The sequence below is a fragment of the Pogona vitticeps genome, chromosome 1 (assembly GCF_051106095.1).
Source record: "Pogona vitticeps strain Pit_001003342236 chromosome 1, PviZW2.1, whole genome shotgun sequence".
Lineage (NCBI taxonomy): Eukaryota > Metazoa > Chordata > Lepidosauria > Squamata > Agamidae > Pogona > Pogona vitticeps.
Window position 1 is genome coordinate 302,758,278 of NC_135783.1, and position 26,783 is coordinate 302,785,060.

Genomic DNA, 26,783 nt, shown 5'->3' on the forward strand with positions numbered 1-26,783 from the left:
TGACCTCCAAAACACTGCTATTTGCTTAAAAAAAGAATCAGTATATCACTAATCTAACAAGCCACCTTTTATAATCTTAACATTAACAGCTTACTTTTTATAAGCAAGAATTGTTTTCTTAAAAATCCATGCAGTTATAGGTAGTTTAGGACTACAACTCCCACTATCCCCAACTAACACAGCTATGCACGTCACATCGACATTTGGCAGACCAATTCATTTTTCACCTCTTTGATACAATTATTAATCACATCTATCGTGACAATGTCTTTTCAATTTCAGCAATAAGAGATTATCTCAAACAACAGGCTAACCTTGGACATTCTTGCATGCAAGCTGACACTCCTCTTTTCGTAAATAATTGTTCTTGTTGGGTTTGCAGCCCCCAAAAGTGAATGTCTCACACTGCTGAGATGCTGGATTGTAGTACCAACGAGGGAAGGAACCTCGACACCGTCCTACTTTATAAGGGGCCAAGCAGTGTTCTAGAATAAAAAGATGGACATTTTAAGTTCCCACAATAAATGCCAGAAAGGTTAGGTTGCACATCCCTCTTATCTTGTTACTAGGAAAAATTTCTAAGGCAAGCAATAAAAATAAAACAAAAGAGTAAATTGAGGAAGGATTCTATACTGATTTAGCAGACCACTGATTTAAGTATTTGGCTGTGAAATTAAGAGGTTAGGAGTTCAATTTCCTATTGTGCATCCCCAAAAATCCAGTCTATGTGTCCTTGGGCAAAGCTGCACAGTTTCAGAGTATCCCCAGAAGAAGGGAATGGAAAACCATTTCTGAGGAATATCTACCTAGAAAACCTTGATAAGGGTTGCCATAAATCAAACCTGACTTAAAGGCAAACAATTATTATTATTATCAACTGGTAAGACAAACTTTCACTGGCAGTGACCTGGAAGAAAATGGTCATAAATCACAATCCTACTGGTGTTTGTAGTAGGTTTAAATAACTTGCTGTGGATAATTGTGCTTGACTGGGGAGACATAAGGGCACACCTCAGTTGTGTACCTGATTCTGGCACCCAACTGCACAGCAAAAATGCACCCTGGCACCTCATCAGTTAGCCACAGAAAGCTACACAGATTTCATATGAAGACTAATAGGATTCCATCCACTTGTTCTCAATAACTGTTGGGGTGTGACACCCCCCCAAAGATCAACTAAATGTCACTTCTGTGACAAAAGTAAATAGTAGCTCTTCCTGGAGACAAAGGCCAATGAATCAAGATTGGTTTAAATAATCAAAAATCAGATTTTTTAAAAATTAAATCATTATTTAAATCAAATCCACTCCCACCAAGAAATAAACAGGATTTTTATTTGGCTTGTTTTGAAAATGGTGGTAGAGGGAATTTGGGGATTTTAATCCCATATCCAATTCTTCCATGAAATCAAGTGAACAAGCCATCTTATTTAACAGATCATCAGGAGAAGCATGTCATTGCTTCTCTACCCATGAAATGCTGTCACATCTCTAGAAGTGATGTATGCAAACCTCCAGAACAGGGAATTTCCTGAACTGTTTCCAACTGAGGGACTCAAGATACTATGCTACCACTTTTGGCAAGCAATCTCCCTGACCTGTGCAGTGGAGGGAAGACTGCTCCTACAACACTGGGTTGCAGCACTTTGTTTCCCTACTCAAGCAGTAAATGAATTTGGGGTCACCCATGTTCATCCCTAAAATGCACCTGAGTTTGTCCCGTCTACCAAAATACTCATGTGAAGAAGAGGAAGAGGAAGAAGAGGAACGATTTTCACTCAAATGCCATATTAGAGAAATACATGATGTGCTCTCAATGGGTTGCTCAACTGTCCATGCTTTTTCCACTTTGTTGGATGCTGCTTGTGAAAAAATTAACAGCACAATCACATCATGTAAGTAAGAAGAGTTGGAGTTTTCAACAGTGGGACAATGCTGTATTAGTTCAATCATATCCCCCCCATCTCTCTCTTTACCTCCTCCTCTCTGCCAATATGCAGTACTACTCCCCAATGTATCGATATATCCAGCAGAAGCCAGATTATGAGTTGTAGGTTATAGCTTAGAAAGATGCCTCTGAGAATGACCTACCTACAGTCTGCTCAGAATTAAGCACAGTGACAGTAATGTCAGTTGAGTCCTGCTGTTCAGCAGTATCTGTCACGGTCAGCTGAAAAGTGTAAATTCCTTCTTGCAGATTGGTGAGTATCACATGATCATTCCCCTTCTGAGAAGATAAAATGTAAAAAAAAGGAAGTTATGTTAATGAGACATAATAGCCTAAAGTATGCAAATCCTTCAGCAGTTCCTCATCTTCATTCAAGAAGTATGAGGGGCTCTTTTCCGAGATTCCACAAAGCATCACAAAAAAAATTTCAAGTGTTTCAAGGTGAATTTGGTGAAATGGATTGTAACAACCCAACACAGAAATTCTGAGGGAACCACAGCACATTTCACAGTGACTAAAACACTGATCATATAGGTGGAAGTGTCTGAATACTAAGACTCCCCCAACCTCATGCCCTCCAGATCTGTGGACTACACCTATAAAGAATCTGAAAAGCAGAGGAATGTGGGATATGGAATCCATCTTGAGTCAGGCCTGAGTTGTGGGGAAATGACTCTTTGCTGTAGTGGTTACAATTTAGCAACTGGAAAGAAAAAAACACACATTATTTTATCTCCCCAGAATAGCCATTCCATCTTAGTACAACACTGATTAGAGAATTGGTTATAGATCAGTTGCTGCCACTACTCTGGGGGGTTTACAGAAATAAAATAAACATACAAAGAATACCCAAACTAAAAATTACAAAATAAAGAAGTATAGTGTAAAAGAACAGCACATCTAAAAATCAAGATGCAGCAATGGATAAGATAAAGGTTATAGAATATAATCATCAAAATAAGACTAAATGACCAACAAATGTGGGAGGGGGGGTATCATGAAATGCCTCCCTGAAAAACAAAGTTTTTATGTGCTTTCTGAATACTGTAGTAGGAAGGACAGGGCCTGGCACACCTCCAGAAGAAGGACATTCCATAGAGAGGTGGCTATTGCAGAGAAGGCCCGGCACCTAGTCATAGACTTCCTGACCACTCTCAGGGTGGTCACCTGCATTATCAACTCCTGGGAAGTAGGAATGGCACACGATGTTGGTCTTAGGGAGAGGCACTCCAATAGGTAGTGAGGTCTCAAACTGTTTAAGGCTTTATAGGTCAGCATTAGTACCTTGAATTTATCATGGAAGCAAACTGGCAGCCAATGCCAGTAAGCCAGGACTAGGGAAATATTCTGGATGGTGCTGCGCCTTACCTCTGATTAACAGAAGGACACAATTCAATATTCATTCTTTGTCAGAAAATGGTATATTTAAACATTTCTATGGCAAGTACAATTATACACCAATTCACAACAGGGAAGAAAAGCACCTTGTTTACTCATGTTGTCAAACAAGCCTCACAAGCTAGAATTTGTCAGGCAACAGGACCATGCAATCACAAGGGGAAGTTGCCACCTTCTAATGCTGTACAATGCCTTGGGATTGGCTTTTTGTTTTTCTTTCTCTTTAGCTTATAACAGAAGTCTCAAGCAGTCAAGCTTGGCACCTAAAAGAAGTTAAAAGAAGTGGCATTTCCCCCTTCTCGGATTTATCAGTTTGGTAGTAGTACAGTGGACCCTTGACTTACAGACGGCTTGACTTACAGACTTTTTGAGTTACAGACTTCTCTGGCCGCAAAATTTAGGTTTGACTTGCAGCCTGAGAATTGACTTACAGACCAGAAAAAAACCAAAATGGAACAAAAACAGCCTGTTACGGGATTAATCGGTTTTCAATGCACTGTAGGTCAATGGAGACTTGACCTACAGACTTTTTGACTTGAGAACCGCCTTCCAATACGGATTAAGTTCTCAAGTCAAGACCCCACTGTATGTCACAATTAACAATGCTACAGTACATGTAAAACATTAATGGGATGTGTGATAAGAGCATGATGATGTTTCCCTAGCCAGTGAATAAAGTCCTGAAAACAGTGGTGCCTGTACTGTTAAAATAAATTATGGCTTGGCCCCTCAGACATAGATACACGTTGTTCCCCTTCTTCTGAGGCCTTTTGCTTTGCCTTGCACATTTGTAGGAGGCTCACTACTAACTCAAGGAGAGATTTTAGCTCAGGTTTTACCCTGCTGCTATCAGGTCTTGGACAACAAGAAGGCTCACAAGTTGCAATTCTGTAGCTCCATACCCTGCCTTGCTCCAAATGACATAAAGAGACAAAGTGCACACTCTACCTATTCTTTCCCCTGTTCCTTCCCATCTTCTTGCTCCTTGATTTTTGGTATACTGACTGTGCAAGTACAACACAACACTAACCAGTGAGCCCCAAAGCAGGCTGGGGATAGGTGAGATGGATTTCCCTTTGAGCCATCTCACATAAAAAAGTGTCTCCTCCCCCTGCATGACCCAAACCAAGATTTGTCTCTCTACTCAGACACCCAAGAAATCAGAGTAATTTCCTGAGACTTCAACAAGTACCCTGAGATCCAACAGCCCTGAACGCATGAATCACAATGTCAGAACACCTGCCTCAACAATAATACATTTTGTTGAAAGGCAGAGTGTCGAAAGTATTAGAGCCCTGCCTTTCGTTGTGTTGATCTGCAGCCTGTCCTGGAATCTGCCTAAACTGGATTTACTTACTCTCTTCCAAGCAAAGGAATCTACTCAAGAGACATGCAGAATCTCAAAATCCCCAAGTCCCAAATCAAAAGAAAGGTTCAGCTTTGAACTAGGTTGGGTATTAATATCACCAAGTTCACCTACAGTGTTGATTTCAGTTTTTAAAGCACTCCATACAGTCTCCCATCCCAGTGTCAAACAGGAGGAGATCTACTAAAGTTGCCAGATCGGAGGCATCCCTCTCTTTGAGATTCCAGAGTCCAAATTGACAACTGAGTATCTGCAACATCATCAGGCATATGCCCTTATGATATCGGAGCAGGCAAACCCTTCAACAGCCATTGAAAAAGGGCGTATACTTGATAAGACAGAAAACATAGAATGCTATATTTAAACGCAAATGAAGTAATGCTGCAAAGGTTCTGCCTCCCAGAATCTGCTGAGAGAGATCTGCAACTAAGAGGCTAGCAGAGAATGGGAAGCAACTGTATTATTATTGAGTTGAAGCCAAAGCCTTTCCTTTCCAGCTCTCAGGGTGTTTTACTTCTTCAGCATGCTGTCTTGTTTCTTTTGTATGGCCTATAAAAATGAGTTGCCTTCCCTTCTTTAAAAACATGAAGTTACACTGGCAGACTTCAGGTTTCCTGGATCTACTCATCTTTTAGAATGCTGATATCCACATAACACAAAATAGTACCTTGAGATCCAGGGCACAGCAGAGGACATATACCAAGAACTCCTAAGGACATGCTCACTCTCTCATTTCTTTTACTAATAGGACTGACATTACAGCCCTCTTCATAACAAGCCCACTGCTGGTTCTCTCCATGGGTGCCAATGTGAAAAAAAAAAAACCTTCAATAGTATCATAACAACTAATTCTTTAATTTAATTTTGAGGGTTCTGAATTTAGCTATTCAACAACTTCAAATCATGGTTTATTATCCAGCCTGTTGTTTCCAATTCAGATAAAACAGGAAACTATTGTTTATTAGCAATGCTTCGTGGTTTGGTTAGGGCTCACACAAAGAAGCTGGGGAGGGGGACAAGAGTTTAGGGCTTGTTCACAGTTTGGTCACTAAACAACACCAAAATATATAGCAGTCTTATGTGCATACTTTATAAGAAAGGTCCCATCTTACCTCCATGACCACTGAAGTATCACCCGAAAGAAGTGTCCACTCATAATTTACAATCCCGTTATCATCAAAACTTTCTGTGCCCTTCAATGTGACTGGCTCATTAGGCTGCACCTTCATGTCCATCCAAGCCCGGGCTACAGGGGGACGATCATCTGCTGTGAGAGAAAGAAACACTATTTCAGTCTTGATCTTGTATTTCTACATACTGCATTAAGGGCAGCAAATAGATACAAATATAATTAAAATATTCCTATAAAAATTCCTATTAAGAGAAATTACAATTTTCCAATAAAACAAAAGGATGAAATAACAAAATTGTTAGATCCAACACTTAAAAGGGGAGGGAATAAGCACATGGTAAGGGAAAACAATAGCTATACATATCCCACATTCAACCTGGATACAGTAGGCAAAATTGAGACCAGACATTATGTATTGCTAATGTTTAAGTTTTGTTTTATGCAGGTGGCTTATGTTACCCATAAGGAAGACACCTCTCTGACTTGGTTTTAACTACAAGTAGATACAGCATGTCAACAAGGTAGATCAATATTTTTAATACACCTGCTTCTAAGTTATGTAGCTACTACTATAGGCCCAGCAGATCATGATCTATCAAGCTTTACTTTCAAGTCACCATCTGCTTGATGGATAATACAATCAAGATTTTCTTTAAAAACGCGAAAACTCTCAAGAGAAGCCAATGCAGTGTAACCAGATTGAGAGGATATCAAATGGTAATTAAATAGGCATTTATATTTAATCTTTCCTTGGCTGCAAAGAAATATAAGGCTTAAATCTTTAAACAAAGATTTTAGGTTTTGTAAAGACACTAATATTGCACTGAATTATACAAACTGTGATAATTGCACAGGACAAGCAGGAGATGTCTTGAGGCTTAACAGTAAGAGTCAAAACAGCATTCTTAAATGACTGAAGTGAACCACAGAATTCGAGAAAGAAAAGAACAACAAACATGCAATTCTGCCACTTTTGCTAAGTGAACAATAATCAGCTACGGCCAGGTATTTCCCCAGCCATGTTGCTGGATTGTGTGGGAAAGAACTAGAGTCCATGCTATGATTTTTAGCAAACCACCCCACTTGAGAATATATTAGTGGAGCCAAGAAAACACAGACTAAAATGTTCAGTTTTCATGCTTCTTTATTAAGCAAGGTGTTTTCCAGAACAGAAGAGCAATGGATTGGGGTGTGAGGACACGGAGAGACTGACAATACTCTTCTAAAGCAAAAATGGCTTGTTACACAGTACTGAAAGGAAAGCTGTAAAAGACAACATTTGTCTGTTGGTGAGCGAGCTCCAGAACAATCCACACAGGGGAGTAAGCCATCCCTAAAAACCAGCTCACTGTGCACATACAATGTACATCAACTTCAGGTAAATAATTGACACTGAATTATTTGCACCTTGCTGTGAGAAACTGCAGCACACTGATAACACACACAAAACCAGGCTTCAACCAGGTAAACACTTTGGGAAAACATCATGTATAAGATTCCTTCCCTGTACCCATCTTTGTTAGACTTGAAGGTGACACTGCAGTGAAAGCAAAACCTGCCTCTCTAATTCCAGACCCCCATGAAGTAAAATTTCCACATTTATTTATGGAAGATTCACTGCATCTTCCAGGACACTTCATAATATACACAGCCTTCAACTTTGTAGGATGGGTGTTTTTTGTTCATTTTAAATGCAGCCTGTATTTTTAAATGTGAAAAACAATTGTCAGCATATTTTATTGTCGTTGTTTAGTCGTTAACTTTTCGTGACCCCATGGACCACAGCACGCCAGGCCCTCCTGTCTTCCACTGCTTCCCGGAGTTTGGCCAAATTCATGTTGGTAGCTTTGATTACCATCTCAAAAAAAAAACCCTGTTATTTTAACACATGGAAATTAATCCCATGTTGGTAGTCTCCTAAAACCTCATTTGCCCTTACTCCAATACACAGAAAATTATGCAGTTTTATTTTAAGTTTATTATTACATGTTTATACTGAGGCTTACTGAACAGTTTACAATAAAATATAAAGCTGGAAACAAAAGAGGGAAACAGTGAAGATGGAATAGAGGTGATAAGCAGCAACAAGGAACCAAAGTGAAAACTAGTAGTGGGCTGAAGTATTTGGCCCAGTTTGCTTCAATAATTTAGGATTATTGGAAGGCTAGCATTAACCCTACTTGAAGACTGTACCTTATTCTTCCCATCACTTCCCATTCTTCCCAACAGAGAGACAAATATTAACACAAGATGTGTGTGACAGAAGGAAATCAGTCCAGTCCAAGTCAAAATAACTCTAGCTAAAAATAGAAGAAGAGGAAGAAATCAACAGCACAATATACTATCCCATGGGCTCCACTGGAATGATCCTCCTTTTTTCTCCTCCTCGACCACCAACTACTCTACTTTGACATGAAATAATTAGGTAACAATGAGAAATCTGGGCCTGAATCTGGTTGCTTTCCTTTCAGTTCCCACAACCCTTTTAATTTTTGTGCCATATGTATTAGACTGCAAATGCTTCAAGCCAAGACTCTTAAAATCTCTGTACAGTACTTGGAAACAAGCTGGAAACAAGCCCGCCCCATGTCCAATAGTACTCTGTTTCTCTGAAAGTAAGACGTAACCTGAAAATAAGCCCTAGTACAACTTTGCATAATGCTTGTAATATAAGCCCTACCCGAAAAATAAGCCCCAGTTAAGTGAAACCCTGCCCTCCACCATTGTGCAGCAACCATTAAGATGACATGACTATATTTGAATAAATGTAAATTGCTGTACATGAAAAAAATAAAACATCCCCTGAAAACAAGTCCTAATGCACTTATTGGAATAAAAATTAATATAAGACCCTGTCTTATTTTTGGGTAAACATGACAGGTGGTAGCGGTTGTTAATATACCTTCAATCTGGCACATTACATAACATATAGCACCCCTAATGGGGCTTTCAAGGTAAGTGAAATATTTAAGGAGTGGTTTTACCAGTTACATATCCCCAAATGAGTTTCCATGCCTGAACGGAGATTCAAACCTGAGTCCAAGTCTGTCAGTCTATCCATAACTAACCAAGATTCCTGCCAAAGACTGGGAAACTGTTGCACTGGGGGTGAGTCCCCAAGTAGATGTACAATAGATTGTGCTGTGCTTTATATGTGTGATGGGAAAATATCCCTATTGGTAAGAATTATATCTGGCCCCAGGAATTATAATCTGGTTCCATCCTATGCTCTTTGCCTCACCCACTGCTGGGCCAAAAAACATTCTTGTACTCACTTCTATTTTGTACCCTCTGTAGAATTTCTGTTTGGAAAAATGTTGTGCAAGGAGAACTCTAACTCTCAGTTTGGAATTGCTATGACACATGATACTACTAAACAATAATTGAGATGGGTTACATCATAAATAGGATGACTAACATAATGGGAAGAATGATTACAGATGGTGTCACCATTGCTCAGGTTAGTCAATCCAAACAGAAAACAATTTCAAGATTAAAATTTATCAGCAAGTCACATCTGTAGACCATCTATATTACATCATTGTCATGCAGCAACCTTTTGCGGCATTAAAACCTATACAGAAAGACCACATGCTTTATTTCCACTTAGTGATCGCTAAACCAATTGTTGACTTGTAGAGCCCTAAGCAACTATTGCCATAGGCCAAGAGTCAATATCAATCCTGCATTTTCTAACCAGCCTCCACATATCATAAATGTACAATGTTAAATTGTTCTACTTGTTTTCCTAATGTTCACCTTTATTTATTTATTTTATTTATTCATTCATTCATTCTGTAACTGCATTTATACCAACCTTACTTTCAATGAGATAAAGGTAAAATATATAGTTTTCCTCCTCACTTTACCTTCACAATAATCCTGTGAGGTATATCAGGCACAGAGTGTAGGATTGCCATCTTTATTCATTTCCCTTGGATCTGCCTAGATGTCATTAAACCAATTAACTAGCCTCAAATTCCAAGCTTTCTCTGTACAGTATTTTTAAAGGAAAGTGCGGGCATGATAGGACAGCTCTGTTCTGTGGTCTAGTCTACTCTGGGGACAATCTGGTTTGTTCCTTCTTCTGGGGACCATAATATACAGGCCATTGCGAACTCTGTCCCTCCATCCATGCCTACTCATAACTTTTTAGGTTCTAGCTAGGCTTTTTTTGGTGTGGGTAAGACTGCTCTGTTTTGATTTGACTCCATCATATGTGACTGAAAGAACGAAAGCAGATGGCTTCACCTATCCCTTCGTTTAAGCTACTTCTTGATCAGGGAAGCCCTTCTAAGGCAGCACTTATGTGACATGCCTAGTGGGAAACATGAAAGCTTCCTTTCTCTCCCCCTCCATGGGGAAGTGGGAAGAAGCTTTCAATTTCCCAAGATCATGAAACAGCTTAAGCAAAGCATGGAAGAGGATATGGGGAGGAACAAGAAGAAGATATTTTGGTTTTATTTTCTTTCCCCCTTAAGGGAAATGAGGGTCAAATAGGGTGGCTTAGCATGCTGTCTGGTTGAGGCTTGCATATGGATGTCAGGATCCACCCAAATGACCTATCATATCTCATAGAGATCCTGTTTAGCCCAATCTAGCTCATCATGGCTGGAATAATTTGGACATTTACTCACACCAACAGTTTTCAGTACTTTTTACCACTTTTTTCCTTGAAATCAGATGACAATGTGTTACTTGTAAGGGATTCCTATTTTATTCCCATGGTTCTGTACATGGATTTTTGCCATTAGCAAAAATGACAGCCATCTCATAAGAATATCACTAGAAGCCCCTGTGTGGGACAAAATAACTTCATTTTATTTTTATAGTACAGTAAAACTCTGGGAGGCAGTGGAAGACAGGAGGGCCTGGCGTGCTCTGGTCCATGGGGTCACGAAGAGTCAGACACAACTTAACGATTAAACAACAAAACGCCAATACCTGCTTTACGTGGTTCCCTTCTACACATTTTCTTGTAGAAACAATCTTGTAAGGTAAGTTTGGTGGAGAAGTACTGATTGGCTCAAGAACACCAAGTAAGCTTTGTAATTAAGCAAGGATCTAAACTTTGAACCTAACTGTTTCAAGCCCAGCACCTAAAATTACACTTCACTGTATCTCTCATATCAATTGTTATAATAACATAAATTAAGTCGAGGCGGAAACATATTGCAAGAAAAACAATGCAACAGCTACTACAATTAATTTGTATAACATGCATGTCTGTATATCATGCAATTCTAAGAGTACTGGATGTGACTAGCCCATTGTCACTCAGTGAGTTCCATGGTTAAGCAGAGAGAAAAAAAACAGGCTCTCTTAAGTCTCTAACTACACTGACTTGTAGAAAGCACAGTGCTGCATTTGCTAATCACCGGAAAACGTCAGCTGCAAAAAGAGAAATCCAAATTGTATAGGTTTAGATGTCCAGCTGGAAATACATGAACTGACACTGCAGAATAAAATTTATATGTTGGGGCAATGAATGGCAAACCTCTAAAGAAGAGCAATTAAAAGTAATTAATTAACGCTAGCCCTCTGAAGTTAACCTTACATTGCAAGAGACATTGTGCAAATGCCAGAATATTACCACTTCCAATTAAGATCTGCAGCATTTAAACGGGTTTTGCAATTGTCCCACTACTTCCTCCACCCTCAAAAACTTCATTCCTTAATGTGCCACTTTGCCTATTTTCCTTTACTAGATATCCATACAGAGCATTGACTTATTCAATTAACAGAATTAAGTAGTTTCCTGAACTGTTATCATTTCAATACACAGGTAATGAAGGTACATCTGAACTAACATACACAAAAACATTTGTGGGAGAACAAGGCTGTGTGCTAGCAGCCATTTTCATGGAGAAACATTGAAAGCAATAAATCCCGCGTATGTTAGGGGGGAAAACACAAAAGCTGAGAAAGTATTATCACTTGACTTGTATAAAAATACCATTAAGACTGTTGCTGAAGAAGGCTGATTAATGTTTTACAGCTGCAGAAGTTCATTGTAGCTCTTCTGCTCAACACTTGATCTTCTGGACTGGTCAAAAGCTGCACTGAGGTCTTCACTTCAGGCAGCAAAGCATTAGGGATGGCAGTGCCACCAATGCACCCCCATCTGCTGCTTGAGTTTTACACTGGCATTGGCGCCACCAGCGCCACCACTGCCAGCTTCCTTCTCACCAACAACACCCACCTTCCCATTCAAACACACCCTAAACCAGCTATGTGAAGAAGGCATTATGGGGAGACATTAATAGGAAGAAATAAACCCCCAGATGTGCACAAGATCATCACTGGCATCACCCACCTCTTCCTCATCTGCCTGATGAATGTTGTAAGGCTGGGAAGGGGAAACGGCATACAGTGGTGGTGCTTCCCTTCCTGCCTCAAATGGCTGGAGAATATATGCTTGTGCAGCACTGTTTAGTTCCTGCAACAGTATTATTTTTAAAAACCAATGTCCCAAAACATTTTCCAACAACAAATACTGTTCATTTGCAAATGCGGTCCTACCAGGATGCAGTATAAAATAACTGCATATACAGTGGTGCCTCGCTTAACGAGGATAATCCATTCCAGTGAAATCGCTGTAGAACGAAATCCTCGTTAAGTGAAATAAAAAAGCCCATTGAAACGCACTTAAAACCCTTCAATGTGTTCCAATGGGCTGAAAACTCACCGTCCAGCGAAGATCCTCCATAGGGGCCACCATTTTCGCTGCCTGTAAAGCTAGGAATCCGGCCTAGAAAACAGCAGGGTGCCATTCTGTTCACCCAGCAGCCATTTTGAAACCCGACGATCAGCTATTTGTAGATCGTCATAATGCGATCCCGAGGCAGGGAACCAATCATCGTGAAGAGGATTTTTCCCATTTAAACCATCGTTCTGCAATTGTTTAGCGATTTCCTCATTAAGTGAGGCAATCGTTAAGCGAGGCACGACTGTAGCTTAGAAATTATATAATGAAATCAAGCAGAAATGAACTAGAATGTTTCCATTGTCTTAAACAAGACTGCTTTAGCACCAATCCTTTCACCAACGTTTTCATTACGTTATCCAAATCTCAATAAAGTGGGCGGACAATCAAGGTTGGTAACAAAAACCAAGAGCATAATGTTTTGCCAGAAACATTCAAGACACAGTCAAATGATTATATTAGGCCACATATACCGTTCCCCTTTTTGTTCACAGTTAATACCACTACTTTGGAAATCTGTCTTACACCAGTTTTATTTGGCATAAGATTTCAAGGATGTAACGGAAAAAAACTTATGGCAGATAAAGTGTGTTAATCCTTAAAATGCTTCAAGACTTTTCATCATTTTTGCTGCAACAGATTGTCTTGGCAATTTCATTCTCTCAGGAAGATAAAAGGATTTGTAGGTCTAAATGTTGAAGAGAGAAATTCAGATCTCTCCCAACCCTTGACTGTCTTTAAGGAAAGATGATCATGGGGCATCAAAATACAATTTGTCTGTCTGTCAGAAAGATATGTCCACCAGGCAGGAGCCGGAACAATGAGCATACAGCTGAACAAACAGATGCACTATGGGTGCACATTGCAACATAAATGTGTCACATGTGTTTTCAAGTTAGCTCTGAGAAACATTCCAAGCAAATATCACTTTGGAAACCAAGAACTCCCTGAGGTGCTTTTGCCACCTCTCCTCTGCTGAGATTCATTTGATTGGTCTCTTTGCAGCAACAGGCTGTATTTACGCCACAGATTACGGTATTTGGAAGCTGCCTTAGACTCAAGCTATGAATGAACCCTGGCATTTTTCCCCTTATGGGAATCCTTGTATTTCCCTGCCCGTGAAAAGACAATTAGGCAAGAATTTGATGATAGAAATGGCCTTCCTGGAAAGTCTAGGGAAACACTTTATCATAAATATTGCCTCCTTAATAATGTTACCATGACCAAAGCAGCACCTTTGTCCAAACCCCACCCCACCCCTGCTTTCTCATACTGAGAAACGAGGAAAACAAGAAGAAACAGTAACATTTGACACGGATCTCTCAGCCCCCTAGGCAGTTCGAGCTCAAGTATTGTCCAGAGTCTGGAAAACTTCGTTAGAACTTTCAAACCCCAGAAACCCCTTCGCCAGCAGCCACTCCCATGAAACTGCTCCTCCTGCTTCTAAGCCTCAGCCGTCTAAGGGTGCGGCCTCACTGGCAATTTGAATTGATTCCTGTTTTGCCTTTTTTAAAACATCGGGTTCAAATCAAGTGGTATATAAATCTGTAGTTGTGTTCCCTTTTTACTTAAATTAAATCAATTTATTTCTTGTAATTAAAACTGGTTTGTGGGGGCTACACTGAAATCAATTCATTTCCTTTCTATTTTAGGGGCTGTTTTTAAAGATTCAGATTTTATTTTATTTTTCAGAAAAAGAGAATAAGTGATACATTGCTAAATCAAGTGTCACCTGGTGTCATTATAGTCAGTAGAAATGACAGGGGAAACATCGGAGAGGTGACCTTAGCCGATCAACGATGGAAAAATCTGAATGGGAGAAAGGCTTTCAGAGGGTTCAGCAGGAAGGATGCTGATGCTGCAGTCTCAACTCCTGCACTGGTCTCCTGGACGCTACTACGCGGTGGGGGAAGGGTTGTATTTCTGCCCACTCTGTGACTACTGGTCTTCTGCTGCTCTGATGGCTCCTTCGTCAGCCAAATGGAGAGAATTGGGTAAATAGCAATCAACTTTTTATGAAATAATAATTTAAAAATTAAGGAAAAAAAAGGTAGTGCCACCCAAAATCCAGATATGCTCAAATTAAAATGACAGCAACATTCACATCCACAAAACCACACTGAATTGAATCAATTCAGAAGTGGGGTATTTTAAAAAGCCCCTGCCAGCCAAGTGAAATAAACTTGCTTCGTAACCTATATAAATTGATTTCACCCATGTGTTCCGTGCAAAATAATTTATACATCAATTTAAATAATACTTCAATTGATGTAACCGTGGTTCTTATTGCCAGTGGAACCGCACCCTTAGATAACCTTCATTATCTATACGTTACACACTTAAGCATCTGTTTTTCATAAACTCTGAACAAAGTTCAGCTTCATTCTCAGAGTTCTTCAGCATTTATAGTACCAAGTTTGCTCACTGGGATTCACCTTTGTTTTGCTCAGATATTACCTCCTTGCTTTCAGGTAAGTTTTATTATCAAATCTGCCAAAGCCAACTGCCATATGGCATTAAAATGGAATGAGTTATTGCGAAAAAGACATCATAGGTCACAAATTTTGCATAAGTTTAAAGGTTCTCCTATACAAATCAATAGCAAAGACCATTTTAAATGAACCTAAACCATGGACTCACCACTGTTGCAGTAAAATTAGCTAAATCAAAATCAAATCCTGATCAACCCCCCTCATACACACACAATTTTTTCTCTCTCCCTGTTTTAGCACCTACATATGTGCACAGCCAATGGTGTACCATCATAAAAGTACTGAGACTTTTTTTTATTAGCAGGACAATGACATCGGCTTCCACCTTTTCTGGCTTCCTATAGGTTCCTTTTTATCTTAGCTACAACCCTCCAGTAATATTTAGACACAGAAGGATAGATTTTTCAAAGCTACAGTATATTGTCCTGAGCTATCCCTGTTACACGACAGGGGTGGCACAATCTTGAAGACATAAAGACATGCTCTTTTTAAAAACTGAAAACTCTTGGACATGGTTTGTCCATATACACCAACCCAGCTGCTTGATTTTTTTTTCTTTTTTCACTTTTCTTGGGAAGCAGGAGTATGGCTCTGAGTCTTTCATCATGGGTGCCCGAACATCATACTATACCAGCATACTGTACCACTGCCTGTCAGTAGGGCAAGCAAATCAATATACAGAAAACAGCAGCCACAATGCCTTGCCACTCATTTTATGGTATTATTTCCCAGCCTTGTATCCCCAGATCTTGGACTCCTATATCCCTGACCATCAGCCATGTCAAGTTCATTTTGAGATCCATGATTGAGAACCATTGCTTTCAAGTCTCTTTGGGAAGGTCCAGAATATGAGCAAGTTATACAACAGGTGTGGCATATAATCTGCAGTGCTGACTAAGATGGTAAATCATCTAGGTCATTATGACATTGTGACTCCTGGGCCAAGGGGGAAGCACCAGGGAGAAATTCAGATTTGTCCAGGCATCTTAGCTACTTACATATTTCTCATCTTTCTCCCCAATAGGATCCACAGCAACTTACAGTATCAAAACAATATAAAAACCAGAAAAAGTGTGGGAGGGGGACCAGAGTCCCTTTTGAGAGAGACACTTGCTAAGAAAAACGTATTTTCCTGTTTGCATAAAGACAGCAAAGAGGGGGCCAACCTAGTCTCTCATGGGAAACAGTCCCACAACTTACAAGCAATAATAGAGAAAGCCCTCTCTCAGGTTGTCACCAAACATGCCTGGGAGAATGGCAGGACAGACAGAAAGGTCTTCCTTGATTATTGTAAAACTCAGGCAGGCTTATAAGGGGAGATGTGCTCTTTCAAATAGCTTGGACTAGTTATCTTACCTATATCTTCTCCATTACTGCTGGTTTCTAAAGTAGCAGTTCAAGCAGCATTGAAAAATGAATGGCATGACACATAATATAGCAAACTACCAGAAGAATTTATACTGGAAGTATTTCATTTTATTTGGCTTTCACTGTTCCTCCAAGTATCTCAGGATTAAATCCATGGCTTTCCACTTCCTCTAAACCCTTGCAACATTTCTAGGAAGTGGAAACTCCCAGAAGGCCTATGGGAGGCATAAGGTCAGCCAGTGAGTTGACTCATGACTGAATAAGAATTTGAACCTGAAATCTGAACCAAATTTCAGAATAAAGGGTTTTGTTTATGGGGCTTTTACTTTAATGATTTATAATTCTTTAGGCACTTAGCAGGAAAAAATTCACAAATCACTAATCAGTCTACCCTTGGGAAATTCAACAACATAGACAACTGTAGCTATTAAAAGGATTATGGGACTGTTCTATCCTTAGAGTAAATACAACAGAATCAACTGGACAAGGTGGCCACAATTAAGAAATTGATCAAACATATGAAAGACCATCATTCAAGCAACAGAATCAATTGACAGGTGGAGGAAAAAAAGGAAATATTCTGGTTTCAAGGTATACAGACTTAATTCTGGAATGCAAAACACTCAGCAGCAACATCCTTTAGGCCAGCTAGGAGAAGATAACTAAAGATAATCAAATGAAATGGGTATTCCACAAAATTGTGGAGGTAATTGGTTCCATGGTCTTATTACTAACAGTTAGTAAATTCCTGATATAAAATCGAAATCTGGCTTCCTCTAACTTGAGCCCTCCCCTTCACAGATTGCTGACTTGTCATGGCAAAGGGGCTTGACTAATTCAGAGATGCTATGGGCTACACCGTGCAGGGACACCCAAGACGGACAGGACATAGTGGAGAGTTCCGACTAAACACGATCCACCTGGAGCAGGAACTGGCAAACCAGTCCAGCATCTTTGCCAAGAAAACTCCATGGACAGAAACAAAAGGCTAAAAGATATGACACTGGAAGATGAGCCCCTCAGGTCGGAAGGCGTCCAACATGCTACTGAGGAAGAGCAGAGGACAAGTACAAGTAGCTCCAGAACTAATGAAGTGGTTGAGCCAAAGCCAAAAGGACGCTTAGCTGCAGACGTGCGTGGAAGTGAAAGGAAAGTCCGATGCTGCAAAGAAAAATACTGCATAGGAACATGAAATGTAAGATCTATGAAAGTTGGTAAGCTGGATGTGTCAAACAGGAGATGGCAAGAATAAACATTGACATCCTGGGTGTCAGTGAACTAAAATGGACAGGAATGGGCGAATTCAATTCAGAAAATTACCATATCTACTATTGTGGGCAAGAATCCCATAGAAGGAATGGAGTAGCCCTCATAGTCAACAAAAGAGTGGGAAAAGCTGTACTGGAATACAATCTCAAAAATGATAGAATGATTTCAGTACAAATCCAAGGCAGACCTTTTGAACATCACAGTAATTCAAGTTTTTTGCACCAACCACCAATACTGAAGAGGCTGAAATTGACCAGTTCTATGAAGACCTACAACACCTTCTAAAACTGACACCAAAGAAAGATGTTCTCATTATAGGGGATTGGAATGCTAAAGTAGGGAATCAATAGATAAAAGGAACAACAGGTAAGTTTGGCCTTGGAGTTCAAAACGAAGTAGGGCAAAGGCTAATAGAGTTTTGTCAAGAAACCAAGAAGCTGGTCATCACAAACACTCTTTTCTAACAACACAAGAGGCGACTCTACACATGGACATCACCAGATGGGAAACACTGAAATCTTGGGAGTCCCCTGGACTGCAAGGAGAACAAACCTATCCATTCTGAAGGAAATCAACCCTGAATGCTCACTGGAAGGACAGATCCTGAAGCTGAGGCTCCAATACTTTGGCCATCTCATGAGAAGAGAAGACTTTCTGGAAAAGATCCTGAAGTTGGGAAAGTGTGAGGGCAAGAGGAGAAGGGGACTGCAGAGGACAAGATGGTTGGACAGTGTTATTGAAGCTACCAACATGAATTTGACCCAACTCCAGGAGGCAGTGGAAGACAGGAGGGCCTGGCGTGCTCTGGTCCATGGGGTCACGAAGATTCAGACACGACTTAACAACTAAACAACAACAATTTGAGCCTATTGTTGCATGTCTTGAACTCTGGGGTGGCCAAGAACAGATCCTACCCCTCCTCTATATGACAGCCTTTCAAGTATTATAAGCTGCCCAGAGACCTCTGGGTAGAGTGGGCGGCATATAAATTAAATAAATAAATAAATAAATAAAATAAAGTACAGTGGTGCCTCGCATTACAATGTTAATTTATTCCAGCGAAATTGCTGTAGAACGAAAACATCGTAATGTGAAATAAAAAAGCCCATAGAAACGCATTAAAACCCGATTAATGCGTTCCTATGGGCTTGAAACTCACCACCCAGCGAATATCCTCCATAGCGCAGCCATTTTCGCTGCCCATGCAGTGAGGAATCCATCCCAGAAAAGAGCGTGGAGCCATTTTTTTTTAACCCAGCGGCCATTTTGAAACCACCAATCAGCTGGCCAAAAATCATCGTTTTGCAAGAATCAGTTCCCGAAGCAGGGAATCGATCATCGCAAAGCGGAAAAACCCATTTAAAATATCGTAAAGTGATTGCTTTTGTGATCGCAAAAAGTTCGTCGTGATGCACTTTCGTTGTTAAACAGGGCGCTCATCTTGCAAAGCACTACTGTATTTTAAAAGGGCTATATTAGCTTTTCTCAAGTATGTCATCTTCTCTCAAAGCTAAACCTGCCCAAATCTTTCAGTCTTTCCTTACAGGGCTTGGTTTCCAGTTGCCAATCACCCTTGTTGCCTTCCTCTCAGCTTGTTCCAATTTGTCAGCTTCCTTCTTGAAGTGTAGTGTCCAGAACTGAACACAGTACTCAAGGTGAGGCCTAACCAGTGCTGAATAGAGGGGAATTAGTGCCTCATGGAATTTGGAAACTACCATATTTTTTCACTCCTTAAGACACACTTTTTCCTCCAAAAATTTACTCAATAGTAGTGCTGATACTATAGGGCATCCGTAGCAGCCCTGTAGGACCAGCACTGCTTACTGGACAGCCGGATAACGTGACCAACCAGACTTTGGGGGAAAGCAGAGAGAGAGAGGAGAGCACTGTGGAGGAAGAGAGAAGACTCATCCAAGTACCGTAAATAACATAATACAGAAGAATTCCTGGATGGATTGCTGACTGGTGACATTAAGGGGCACATATGAATGACTGAGGCATTGTTGGTGAAAAGTAGGATTTGTTTGTTGCTCACTGAGTGAAAGGCTTTTAGCTCTTTTGAGATATGTCATACTAGTCAAAGCAACCCACTCTAATGGTATCTTAAACCTGAATTTTTGATACTTTACACTGTTGTATTGCTCCTTGGGGTGTCTACTTCACTCCCCTAATGGTGAACATAATTTAAAATGTATTATATAAAGTAATAGACCTCCACACGTGGGACCACTCTGCCTATAGAGATACCATACAACATACTGTATTTGGTTCAGAATATTTTTTCCTGTTTTCCTCCTCTAAAAATTAGCTGCGTCTTATGGTGAGGTGCGTCTTATGGAGCGAAAAATACAGTATATTTCTGTTGATGCAGCCTAAAATAGCATTTGCCCTTTTTTGTAGCTACATCACACTGTTGACTCATATTCAGCTTGTAGTCTAGAACAATTCCAAGATCCTTCTCACTTGTACTATTGCTGAGCCAGGTATCCCCCATCTTGTAACTGTGCATTTGGTTTCTTTTTCCAAAGTGCAGTACTTTGCACTTATCCCTGTTGAAGTTCATTCTGTTGTTTTCAGCCCAGTGCTCCAGCCTATCCAGATTATTTTTAAATTTGTCTTCCAGGGTATTAGCTATTCCACTAGCCCAATGTTATCAAATTAATTTCATGAACCAAGGGGGAGTAGAACCTGGATCTCTCAGGCACCAGCTCAGCATCCGAGTAGCCCTTTCTCCCTTCTCCCCATAAAGTTTACGGCATAAATAAGAAGTGATGTGAACTTCCAAGTGTTTCATTGGAAGGTGCAGTTTTAAAAACAGGTAAAAGTTCAAGGATATTATTATGCTCCCATTGAACTGGTTTGCCTAGACTTAGAGTAAACCCAAAGTCATTGTTTAAACAACAGACCATATTACTGCCAGTAAAACTATTTGCAAGTTGTTTCTCCATGTTAGGAACACAAAGTATGTCCATCAGTAGAAAGAAAGTCTGGACCTTAGCAACATTGTACATACACATACTGTACATTGTTTAATTATATATATATATTTATACATTTTTATTCCAGCATATCCCAATATTTTGACACAACTCCGTGAGGCAGCAGAAGATAGGAGGGCCTGGCGTGCTCTGGTCCATGGGGTCCCGAAGAGTTGGACACGACTAAACAACTAAACGACTAAATGACGATCTACAGAGTCATGATGGATCTTTTGGTGCAACAAAATTGGAGGATGATAGATGAAAAACATGGAAAGTTACTTTTAGAAGTAATCAGTTATAGTCATGATCCCCCCAGTGTAGTTTGTTTCCATTAAAGTTATTTTAATAGCTCTTAACTTTCAAAAATAAAATAGCAACTTACAGCTAAAGGTAAAGGTAAAGGTTCCCCTTGACAATTTTTGTCCAGTCATGTCCGACTCTAGGGGGCGGTGCTCATCCCCGTTTCCAAGCCATAGAGCCAGCGTTTGTCCGAAGACAATCTTCCGTGGTCACATGGCCAGTGCAACTTAGACACGGAACACTGTTACCTTCCCACCGAGGTGGTCCCTATTTATCTACTTGCATTTGCATGCTTTCGAACCGCTACTTTCTACAAAAATAAAGAAGCACAGTGCATCTGTGTCACATAAAAGCTTAACACAAAGAGTCATAAATGTCTAAGGGACATACTTGATCACAGTAATTATACCTCTAAAATTATAATTTTAAAAGTTATTATTTTAGAATTTTGAGCAATAGTTGTACCACAATAGGATTTATATTCTCCTCATTATGTTACAATTATAATGTACAGTGGTGCCTCACTTGACGACATTAATCCGTTCCAGCGAAATCACTGTAGAGCGAAATTGTCGTCAAGTGAAATAAAAAAGCCCACTGAAATGCACTGAAAACCATTCAATGCGTTCCAATGGGTGAAATACCTGCTTGTCCAGTGAAGATCCTCCATAGGGTGGCCATTTTCTGCTCCCTGTATAGCGAAAAATCTGTCCTAAAAACCACGGGGAGCCATTCTGCACAGCGGGCAGCCATTTTGGAACCCCGACGATCAGCTGTTTTGATCGTCGTAAAGTGAAAAATCGGTTTCCGAAGCAGGGAACCAATCATGGTAAAGCGTTTTTCCCCATTAGAACATCGTTTTGCAATCGCAAAAACCTAATCATCAAGTGGATTCATTGTTTAATGAGGTAATCGTTAAGCAAGGCACCAGTGTAACTAATTGGAAAAAAGAATTAAATATTAGTATTGTAAGTAGTTGGCCCCATGTTCTGGATGGTAAGAGAAGAAGAGAATATTCCTTTAGATGAATAAATGCAGATGTACAGAATGCACACAGAGACTAGTTTCCCTTATAAGAAGAGTCTCAGAACTTTGACTGTGAGGTTGAATCCAATCATCCTGAGGTTCCCCAAATGATCATTGTTTGTGAACTTTTCTTCAAATGATTGAAAGAGGTCTTCATCCTTGTTGTATGGAAATTAAGTCATTCGCTTTGAACAGAGGAATTCTAAGCATCAACTGAGTTTCTGTGCCTGTAATGAACGGTTAGTAAGATTGTTCCATTTGGGTTTTTGGACTTCAATTCCCAGAATTCTCCAAGAATCTCCCACACAGAATTCTGGGAGTTCAAGTCCACAGATCCATACCCCCAGACAACTGTACCTCTCTCACCTGTAACAGGGCCTAGCCCTCCAAGGCTGTACACTATTCTAGGCCTTCACTTCTTGGGTATCACAATTTTGCTGCTCTTTAGGATCTATAGAGGGTGCCTCTTGAAGAACGACAACACTCAGGAATCACTGCAGCACCTTCCTCCCAGGAAGCAACCGTGGCAGGAAATGAAGGCCTGGAGTACAGTTGAAGAATACTAGGGCCTGCTCCATGTAAGGGAAATACAGGTATCTGAAGGTGTGGGGCTGTGGACTGGAACTCCCAAAATTTTGGCTGGGGAATTCTTGGAAATCTCAGACTTCAAAAAATCTGAATGGAACATTCTTAATGACTAAACTAGGTCACATTTATGACACAGCTCGAGCTGTGCATCTATTTAAGAGTAAAAGCTAACAAATAAATTGGATATGCAACTGTCAACGCTGTTTCAGGGTCATCATTAGGCTACATTAAGCGAGTCAAAGGTTTGCACCCAAGCTGGGCAAGGCACTGGAGAAATCTCACTATAAGTGCCAGCTGGGGTATTTTGCCGGCAGGATGATTTAAAGGGAAGTACTGTAAAGTGGATCGGTGGGATGAGCTGCTTATCTGTTATGAAATAATGCATTCATTCCACTGTTTATTGCTACCAAACCGAACATACAAATTTAATGTTCTATCATCCCAGATGTTTCTGGTAGGATTTCCCACTTCCCAAATATCTTACACATACATCAAGTTGCCATTATCCCAACCTTTATTAGCAATTATTTTTAAATATTTTTTGCTTTACCATCATTCTAGTTATCTTATCATCCTTATGAGTTCACTTATCAGCATTCCTACTTTACCAATGGGAAACTGATGATAAAAGATAGTTATCTGTCCTAAACTGTGCCATTCAGCTTTCCCAGGTCAAAAATCCCCACAGTTCTCTACTAGGAGCACAATACCCTGTGGAAAATATAGTTCTCCACCGTAAAGACATCTTTGACTGTTGTTCTTGCTTAATATTCATACAGATGTTTGTACTTAAATTCTCCTGCTATTTCTCAGGCTGTAAGAAATGGGAAAAGACAAGAACCAGCTATACAAATGATGAAGCACTTCAGGGGGCCAAAGGGTCTATTTCCCACCTCTCAGGATCCGGCACAGGTTGCTTAATATCGCCATGCTGCAGCCACAGATTGCTACAATTCAACAGTTCACTTCTATTTTGAAGAAAACCTCATTTGTTAGCAAACATAGTATCTGCCTTCTTTTAAAGGATAAACACAATTCTAAGGAACAATTTTCCTTGTTTGTGAGGGAGGAACAGTAGTGAGGAGGTTTTGTTGTTATGTGTTTTTAATTCACCTCCAACTTACAGCTTTTTCTAGCAATACTGTCTAAGTTCTGCAAAAAACAGGTATGGGGCTGTATAGTGCCCTCTTGGCTGCATGTTGCCAACCCCTGACTTAGAACCTTCCTGTTCCAGAAGGCTTTTAAATGAAACAATATCAGCTGTGGGTCCGATGGCAATTTTTAGAGTACATATATTTTAATTGCATTTTAATTATTTTGCCTTTTTATTGTATTTTAAATGTTGTAAGCTGCCCAGAGACCTTTGGGTAGTGTGGGCAGCATATTAGTCAATCAGTCAGACAGACAGACAGATCTTTGGACCTAGAAACAGGACCTAGAAACAGGTACATGCTGCACAGGCACTGAAAGAGATAAGCTGCAGAGAGTTCCAGCTGGTTCCTTAATGCTTCTCTGCTGAACCCAAGAATCTCCCTAATTGCCCATCCGCCTCTATGCACTGCCTTTCATTTCAAACAACCGAAAAACATACACTCTACACCTAAGGGAACAGAACAAGATTCTACCACCTTCCTTAACAAAACCACCACCTTTTACTTCTGTAATGTGGGCACGCATCCTACTTCTCCATTTGAAGAACTATCCTGTCCAAGTCTAGTTTAAAAAACAGGACCAAAGGAAATGAAAGCAGGTGTTTTGCAAACGCTCATCAAGAGGCAGTAACAGATAGCAAACCGAGCAAGTAAAGAGATGACTGAGTCTCAATCTTCCAGAGTTTATTAAAATAAACTTTCTCTCTTCTTTCACTCTGAATGTGTAGCTACACACAGAGAGAGAGAGAGAAAGAAAGAGAGAGAGGGAGCTCTCTTTGGTCAGGAGAAGAAAGCTGGCTGTGCCTCCTCCAGAATGTATAACACAACAAAGGAGAACACCTGGAAAAGTCTCCATAAAGTCAAGAAGAAAAAATAACATAAATACGGAAGCATCTACCTGGCAGGCTAAGTCAACTCATTCCTCAGGCCACTTTATTAATCCTGTCTCCTAGAAACACACCTGCACATCCACACTCTTTTTTGCCGCTCAACGGAAATGATGCACTCACCTGTCCTGTTCCAACAAGCCTCACAGTCTCTGTAAGATTCTCCAACTCCTGACCTAGTTCATCCTACGTCACAGTTCTAGAATTCATTGCTTTTCTGGCAGAGAACCAATCGCGGTTCCTAGTCTCCTCAAACTGAAACTGTTTTAAATATCTCAGCTATACCTTTCCACAGTTTCAGCCTTCAATAGAATTTATTATTTAGAGTTGACAAGAAAGGTGAACATCAAGAAAATCTGAAAAAAGCATGCCACAATGAAGATGACACCAACAAGGAAGCCCTGTGTCCAACAGTATGTTAGGCCTCCGATGATTACCTTAGTCTCCTGCCAGTTATAGCGGACAAGGCAGTTGCCCAGAAAACCTGCTCATAAATGGCATCAGCATTACTGTATAGTCCTTAACTTGTATCGGTGATACTGTCTAACAGCCTTAATGAGACTTTAGTTCCCATGTAACAGTAGAAAGAAGACAAAAGCATGATTCAAGAACATTGTTTTTTCTTAATTTTAAGCAAAGTGAAAGAAATAAAGCACATTCTTGAGACAGAGAGCTGGGTATGTTTAGTCTACAGAATAGAAGAGTGGAAAGAGATAAGATAGCCATCTTCAAATATATGAAGGGCTATCACCAAAAGAGAGTGAACTTTTAAATTACCCAAACCAATTCATTTGATTAATCAGAAAGGAGATTCAATTTAAACAGCAGGAAAACATTCCAACAATAAGAGCTATTTGGTGAACTATTCCATCTTAGAAGTTTCTAAGCAGAGTTTAGATCAGTGGTCCCCAACCTTTCTGACACCATGGACCAATTTAGTTGAAGAACATTCTCCCAAGGACTGGGGCGGAGGGGCACTTGTTATAAAGTAGGTTGTTGGAGAACAGCTTTGAATCCAGCTCATAAAGGAAATGCTGAGCAGGTGGTGAACTGCAACTGAAGCTCCACCTCCTGTCAGATCAGCAGCAGCTTAGAACCTAATAGGAACTCAGGCTTCTATTAGATTCTAATGCCACAGTTTACAGTATCTAGCAGCAGCAGGTGGGGAACAAAGCTCCGCCTCCTCTCAGATCAAGAGCGGCATTACACCTAATAGGAGCGCGCTGACAGGAGGTGGAGCTTCAGGAGCTTGCTGCTCACCTCCTGCTCGTCACTCATCTGTCCCGGCGACCATGTTCTTCCAAGGCCACAGACCTGCACTAGTCCACGGCCCGGGGGTTGGGGACCCCTGGTTTAGATGACCATCTGTCGGAGAAACTTCAATTGGATTGCTGAACTGGCACAGGTTGGATAAGATTACCTGTCCTAACAGACTCATAAAGTGTCAAATTCCAAGTTTCAAATGCAACATTTTAAACATGTAATTTCTGTCAAACTCTAAAACATAGGCAATCCAGCAGAGAGAGAGAGAAGCTTCACACTGTATTTAGATTGTTAATGGTCTCTACATCATGGTCAAGCAATAGGTACTTAGCATACCTCACTCAGAAGTAGTGTAACCTGATCTGAACTAGCTACACCTGTTAACCCTGTAGCAGCTGCACAGGGTTACAGAAGCCCCAAATAAAATGCATATTAATAATTAACTATATGTGTCCTGCCTCTAGTATCAGCTGCTACAAAGAACTGTGCTGTTTGGCTAGCCTGCACATTTTTCCTTCTTATGGACTTCCCCCAAGACCTGGTCCAACATGGGCTTGGTGCCATTTCTATCACGTACATGTATGCATTGACCTTCCTTCCAAGGAGGTCAGAGCAATTTCAACTGTGCTGTTAAGGTTTATCATTACAACAAAGTCTTTCAGCAATTTTAATGACTGCAAAAGGATTTGAGCCCAAGTTTCCCTCTTCCAAGTCCAACACATCCTACTTCATCACTGCCTTCCAGGGAATTTCCACATGATTAAGGGGCCAGTTGTAATTTATATTCAACATGACACTCCCATAACTTCGACCTACGGCAGGCAGCTCAGTGTCATGATTTGGTTACTGAGGCTTACTGCAGGCAGATTAGCTCCCGCTAGGAAAACAGTAGTCAGCTTATTCCTTAAA

At 40.3% G+C, this 26,783-nt stretch overlaps 1 protein-coding gene across 1 annotated transcript in view; it reads right to left on the reverse strand.

The window, feature by feature from the left end:
- The window catches only part of SPINT1 (serine peptidase inhibitor, Kunitz type 1), a 41,886-nt gene that overhangs the window by 11,371 nt on the left and 3,732 nt on the right, over window positions 1-26,783 (reverse strand). Inside the window, exons 2-4 of the mRNA XM_020795770.3 lie at window positions 5,824-5,978; window positions 2,091-2,226; window positions 315-485 (exon numbers count right to left, since the gene is read on the reverse strand). Of these exons, the coding sequence (XP_020651429.2) occupies window positions 315-485; window positions 2,091-2,226; window positions 5,824-5,978 (462 nt within the window). The remainder of the gene's footprint in view (window positions 1-314; window positions 486-2,090; window positions 2,227-5,823; window positions 5,979-26,783) is intronic.